This window comes from Nicotiana attenuata, unplaced genomic scaffold (genome assembly GCF_001879085.1).
Source record: "Nicotiana attenuata strain UT unplaced genomic scaffold, NIATTr2, whole genome shotgun sequence".
Classification (NCBI taxonomy): domain Eukaryota; kingdom Viridiplantae; phylum Streptophyta; class Magnoliopsida; order Solanales; family Solanaceae; genus Nicotiana; species Nicotiana attenuata.
This window is the reverse complement of record NW_017670816.1, coordinates 157389-164482: the sequence shown is the minus strand read 5'-3', so window position 1 is coordinate 164482 and position 7094 is coordinate 157389. Positions and strand designations below refer to the sequence as shown.

The following is a 7094-nucleotide window of genomic DNA, read 5'->3' as shown; positions in this document are numbered from 1 at the left end:
ATCCGAATTACTTCAAATTCTCCAAACACATATAATGAAACATATAGAAGCATAAAACGGGGAAAACGGGGCGGTAACTCCCGTAACGACGGATCGAGTCGTTACACTATCTCTGTCTACTGTGCTTCGTGTTGGAAAAAGCTAAAGTTAAGGGGCTTGAGTGAAAAGTATTATCTTTGAATCTGCATCTTGACAGCTGCTATTATCGTTTAGTTACTGAGTTACATATATGTAAGCCATTCAAGCAACTTGATGAGTTGGGAGATATTGTTTTGTTATAGAGTATGCTAGTTTTTGGATTAACCGGACTGATTAGGCATGTCAACCAGCTTCCAATGAAACATTATGCCATTATTCAACGAGGAACGGAGTAAATACTGAAATAGGTAGTCTTCATACTGCTGCACAGTAAATAAATTTTTGTCTCTTTCCATCAATTGCTTGACTTCAGCGTTCAGCCTCTGTGAGCTTTGGCAAAGGCCATGGTAATATATATCAGCACTCTTAATTCTAGTTTTACCTTATCGGGTAAACCGATAACCGAACCGACAATGATCAATAACCGATTAACCGATAATCGATAACCAATATCTTATCGGTTTGGTTATCGGGTTATGATATTTGTAAACCGATAACCGATAGGCAAAACCGATAATATTCAAAACCGAACCGAACCGACCGATGCCCACCCCTATTCTAGGACATTCCATGTGTATAAAGTGGAGGAGAGATACTGATAGCACGTCGTCTTCTTCCTCTTCGAATAGAATGAGATGTATCAAAGTAGAAAGAGAAAGAAAATAATGTAACTGATTAGCATATTTAGTGGCTTAGGGCTAGGAGGTAACCAAAATTAAATATTTTGCTATAAACCTTAAAAGGTATCTATAGAATATAATTTTTTAAATGGTATTTATTTAAAATAAATAAGGTATTAACCTTTGCTATAGGAGGTAAAAATTCCTAAAAATAAACACACCGTCAAGATGTATGAATTAAACTCTTAGACCTTGATAAATAGTTTAGTTGTGGCATTGATTAACTGAAAGAAATCGTAATTTTGTTTTATTTGATTGAATTAGATGTCTGATATATTAGAGCCTTTATAATTTGTTAGATATAGTTAGTGTTTTATAGGCTAATTAGTACCTGACAGGAAAAATTTGTCATCTTTGGAATAATATAAGTATTTTTAATACGTTTGTTTTAAATTAAAATAGTTTTCAAATTTAAATTGATGACTGCTAATAGGTCCCTATCGGAAAGAACCTATTAGGAACAGATAGCTTTATTATTAATATTAACAGGCACTTAAAGTATACAAATACACGTTCCTCCTCAGAAGCACATATGATATATAAATATATGTTTATTGGCTTTGTAAAATTCTGGAGAAATTCTGCTATTTTCGATGTAGCAATATAAATGGGAGATTTAAATTCTTTAGGGACAATGATTTATGACAATGATTACATTTATAGTTCTCCTAACATAATTTGCTGCTGATGAACAATAAATTACTACAATACTTGTTTATTCATTGGATGGATTAAAAAATGGAGGAACAAACAAAAGATTACTCCATACACCCGGTAATGCACAAGCACAACAGGACTTGTTAATAATGCTTCAACTTTTCAATATACACAAACAAAATAAAAGTAAAAAAGAAAAATCAAGAAAAGGAATGATAATATACCAACCAATGAAACAATAGTAACATAACTGATCCAATAAAATAAAAAATTATTAGTACTAATGGTTTTGGGTAGGCTTATGACACTTGTCTTTGATCCACTGAAAACCAGCAGTAGCACCTGATTTTACTTTCTTGACCCCAGTTGAAGCTACTGATTTAGTTTTCCCAAAGGTGTCTCCAACTTTACTGGAAATCTTATTTGAAGAACCATTATTTCCACTTTTCTTGTCATAATTATAATTACTTGCAGCTGGCTGTGGATCCCATTGATCTGCCCATGATGTTTCCTGCGAATTGTACGCTGTGTAGTTGTTATTTCCTGCCATGTAATTATATGAATCCTCAACTGCAACAAAATATTTAGGAACAGAAGAAAACAGAGAGAAGGAGTACTTTAGTTTCTTGTTTGAATCTAATGTGATGTTAGTTTGGTCCTATTTATAAATGCCGATGGCTGGCGCGTTATCAACTTTTTGACAAAACGTGTGGCTCTGGGTATTAAAAAGTCTTGACTTTTAAAACTTTAGAGCTGTCGTGGGAATAAATTAACGAAGCTTCTTTGAATGGGGAAATTCAAGAATAAAATTAAAATGGGAGAAATTATACTTTAGATAAGTTGGTATTACCGCCAAAGGATGTGGTATAGTGGATAAGATTGTTGTTCCCTCAACCAGAGGTTTCGGGTTCGAGCCCTGGGTATGAAAAAATCCTTGGTAGAGAGCGCTTACCTCCAAATAAGGCCCTACGCGGCGCGAATCCGAATATAGTCGGGTTCCAATGCAGGTAAGGAACACTGGGTGAGAAACAAAAAAAAGTTGCTATCTGCAGAGAATTTTCAGCGCATGACGTGGTTTTTTTTTTTTTTGTAACCAGATGTATTTTCACTTCGTATTTTGTTAGTGGTCAATTTTGGATTCTTCATGTTTTGGTTTAGCTATTAGTTTTATTTATTTCTTTGTTAGAACAGCTGAACAGATACGGTGTTAAATTATAGATCAAGTGGAATAATTTTGACCGAAGACTCTGATTTATCTACGCGTGTTCTTATTCAAAATATGAATAATTAGACTGTAATTCAACGAGACTTGAGATTACTGGATTAGAAGGGAACATAATAGACTTCTTTTGTCATCAATGATGTTTCAGTTTAATTCACTAGGATCGTGAATGATCTAGTACATTCTAGATGAGTGCTGAAGCAAGAAAGTTTAAAAGAATTAGTATATTGTGTTTGTGGGGAATATTTTTTTTTTAAAAAAAAGGAACTTTCCAAGAAAAGAAAAGAGAATACGTGTCCATACGTTGAAGTCGGTTAACGAATCTTCCTCATATACTTCTTGTTATTGTGTATACATTTTGTAGCCGTCCTTACAATTTTAGGTTAGGCTTAGTGCATATAGGTTAGGTTACTAACATAATATTTATTGGTTGAATACATCACAAAGAAAGGTGGTTTAGGTGGAAACCATGAGATTACATTCCACCTAGGGAGGAGATTATATTGAGATGGTTTGAGTGACAGCGAGTGACAACAGTCGTGAAGCTAAAAGCTTAGAGAGTGACTAAGTTAGTTAGGTAACAATTATGTAGTGTAGGATAGCTAGTTAATTAGTTAGTGATTTAGATGTTAATTATATATACACCCACGTCTATAGTGTGTTAGCTGAATTAGCCATTGTAGTCATTTACATTCTCTGCAATTGAGATTCAATTTCTTCCAAAATCTTCTTCTTCTTCCTTCGATTCGATCTAAGCTTCAATGCTCCACCCATTAATGGTGGAATTTATCAATAACGATCTTAATTACTAGTACTAAATAGGTTCTAATTTAATATATATATATATATATATATATATATATATATACATATATATACATATATATATTTAGTGAGTTTCATTATATAAATATAGATTTTAAGACAAATTTACTTTTTTAATATTAGGATGGTGAGTAAAAAGAATTGAAAAATTAAGCTTAAATTCTTGATGAAATTCTTGATCACTTAAGGTTAACAATAATATTCTAAGTATTAACTTGAGCACGCAATATGAAGTTAAAAGTTAAGGCAGTAGTAAGAAAAATAACTTTCATCAATAAGTGAGGCAGACCATTTTAACCTTTTTGATAATCAAATACTAGAAAATTTCTTTCTCATAGAAAATATTTTCTTAGAAAATAACTTCTGTCATACCAAATACTAAGTCAAATATCCCATAACAATATTTCACATTCATCTGATTTTTGGATTCAATATTTTCTCATGTATATATACACAAGATACAAAGTGATATCAAGGAGTATAGAAGGGGCTATAGACCTGCCTTACAAGAAAAATACTTGTAATATTTTTAGTGTACTATGAAAGTTCTTAGTCCAGTTGAGATTCTCATGTGTTTCTGTTGACAGTAGATCGGCTATGGAGGAGCATAGTGTCGATACACCCAAGAATGCAAGTGAGATAACCTAGCTGATGCTGGGTGATATTATATTTCAGTCCTTTATGCTTTACATGTCTTCTAGAATATTCTAAGGGTATTTATGTAAACTCACGTTTGTTTAGTTAGCTAGTGGAGAATTTAGGCGGTTAGGTGTGTGCATTAATTTTGTATATAAGTATACAATGTACAGCTGTAAACAGTACAAAAATAATGAGAAAACAGAAAATTCCAAATTCATCTCTCAATTTCATTTTCTGCTCTAACATGGTATCAGAGCAAAGGTGCTCGATTCTCTATCGTATCTTCTAGATTGTTCTAGATTTTTTTACAGACTTGTGTGATCTGTGTTTAGATCTCAGTTCAGTTTCAACCTCGATCTTCTGATACTGTTTTTGATCTCAAATCTCCTCCAATTCTGTCTATTTTTTTTCCATTTCTGCAATGGCGGACGAGAATCCTTTTGCAGAAAATCAAATCGTTGTTGAGAGTTCTCATCCTTTGTACTTGAGTCCTTCAGACAATCCTGGAATAAATCTGGTGTTTACTCTATTTGATGGGACTGGATATGCAGATTGGCGAAAATCCATGTTGATTTCCTTATCAGCTAAGAACAAGCTGGGACTAATCAATGGAAGAATTGCTAAACCTAGAAATGACTCTCCTTACTTCGAGCTTTGGATACGCTGCAACGATATGGTGATGGCTTGGTTATTGAATTCGTTGACAAAAGGAATCAGATCCAGTGTTCTGCACTCAAATTCAGTCAGGGACCTTTGGAAATAACTTGAGGACAGGTATGGACAATCTGATGTAGCTCAATTATTTGGCCTGCAAAAGAAACTGTTAGAGACTACACAAGGTTATAATGACATAGCAGCATATTTTAATAATATAAAAGCAATATTGGATGAATTGAATGCACTGGATGCAAGATTTCCATGTACTTGTGTTGAATGCACGTGCGAAGCAAAGCATAAGAATAAAGCAATTGAGGAAAGACAAAAACTAGTTCAGTTTCTTATGGGCTTAAATGAGACATACACTACTTGTAGAGGAAACATTATGATGATGAACCATGTGCCAAACATTGATAAGGCCTACTCTCTTCTCCTTCAAGAAGAAAGGCAGAGATCTATCCAACCTTTAGTGATGTCACCTATGGATTCGAGTTCTTTTAATGCTTCTACACAAAAGTTTGGTCAATATACTGGACAAGGCATAATGACTTTTAATGTAAATGATGGAGGAGGAAACAAGTATAATGCAACAAAGGGAAATGACAAAAGGAATATGTTCTGTTCTTATTGCCAAAGACCTGGGCATACAGTAGAAAGATGTTTCAAAATTCATGGTTATCCAACAGGTTTTAAGACAAACATGCAAGGAAATAAGCCAAGAAAATTTCAGAATTCAAACATTATACAGGGAAATGCAGTGTCCACAGAAGAAGATCTTATTGACATGCAAGGAAACTCAAATCAGGGAACTCAACATAACAGTATTTCACCAAGTATTGTGGGAATAAGTCAGGAACAATATTCTCAGCTTATGAAAATCTTACAACAAGTCAAAATTGGTCAACAAGCTGCTTCAAGTTCTGAAGTTAATGTGACTGCTAATTGTGCTGGTATAGCTCCTATTCTACCTTCTTTACTTCCTGATAAGTCCTTTATACACTCATGGATCCTTGACTCAGGTGCTTCTGAGCACATGACCTTTGATAAAGCCATTCTATTTTATATCATAGCCCTAACTCAGCCTTTAACCGTTAATCTACCAAATTCTTTCAAAATCAAAGTCACTCATGCTGGAAAGGTCTCTCTATTTCCAGACATGTTTTTAGACAGAGTCCTATATGTCCCCTCCTTTAAATTCAACTTGTTGTCTGTTCACAAGTTTTGCTACCAATTTGGTTGTGATCTAATTTTCAGTGCTTTTCTCTGCTCTATGCAGGGCCTTCCCTTGAAGAGGCCTTTGGATCTTGGTAGACTCAGTAATAGACTGTACATCTTACGATCAAAACACTATCCTTCTGGACCCTTAGTCAAAGCAAACAATACTAATTTTCCATCTACTGCAGATACTAGTATCAACTCCTTTATTCACTCTATGTCTAATTCTGTTGATCATTGTCAAAATGTGTGGCACATTAGACTAGGCCATATGCCCATTACTAGCATGAAAAATATTGCTACTTTACCACATTTCTCTATCAATAAAGCCACAACTCCTTGTACAGTTTGCCCCTTAGCTAGGCAACATAAGCTGCATTTTCCTAACAGTTGTATTTCTTCTACCAAAATATTTGAGCTTATTCATATTGATACATGGGGCCCATATAAAACAGCCACCCATGATGGTTTCAAATATTTTCTTACAATTGTGGATGATTATAGTAGGGGAACATGGACCTATCTTTTGAGCACAAAAGGGAATGTTTTTACCATACTCAAATCTTTCATTTCTATGGTGGAAAGACAGTTTAACACCAAAGTCAAAAAGGCTAGGTCTGATAATGCCTTGGAGCTTGGCTCTAGCATCAGTTCAACTGCCTATTTTCTCTCCAAAGGAATTATTCATCAAACAAGTTGTGTTGCTACACCTCAACAAAATGGTGTAGTATAGCGCAAACATAGACACCTCTTAGAGGTATGTAGAGCCCTCCTATTTCAGTCTCACTTACCTATTGTCTATTGGGAAGAATGCTTACTTACAGCCACATTTCTAATCAATAGGTACCCTTCAAAGCCATTGAATTATAAAATACCTTTTGAACTCCACTTTCACAAACTACCTGATTACTCATTTCTTAAATGTTTTGGCTGTCTTTGTTTTGCCTCTACTCTGCCACATCAAAGAGGTAAATTGGATCCAAGTGTGGCTCTTGGATATCCCTTTGGTAAAAAGGGATACAAGCTTTTGGACCTATCATCCAAACATATTTTTGTCTCTA

At 34.4% G+C, this 7094-nt stretch overlaps 2 protein-coding genes across 2 annotated transcripts; one reads left to right on the top strand and one right to left on the bottom strand.

The window, feature by feature from the left end:
• Positions 1–1506: 1506 nt before the first annotated feature.
• LOC109243614 lies at positions 1507–2129 on the bottom strand. The gene has a single exon (XM_019410569.1). It carries the CDS (start codon positions 2023–2025, stop codon positions 1756–1758), a length of 270 nt encoding a protein of 89 aa, XP_019266114.1. The 5' UTR covers positions 2026–2129; the 3' UTR covers positions 1507–1755.
• Positions 2130–4582: 2453 nt separating this feature from the next.
• LOC109243599 lies at positions 4583–6766 on the top strand. Its single transcript, XM_019410556.1, has 2 exons — positions 4583–4848; positions 4936–6766. The coding sequence occupies exons 1-2, from the start codon at positions 4583–4585 to the stop codon at positions 6764–6766; spliced, it is 2097 nt and encodes a 698-aa protein (XP_019266101.1).
• The last annotated feature ends 328 nt before the right edge of the window (positions 6767–7094 follow it).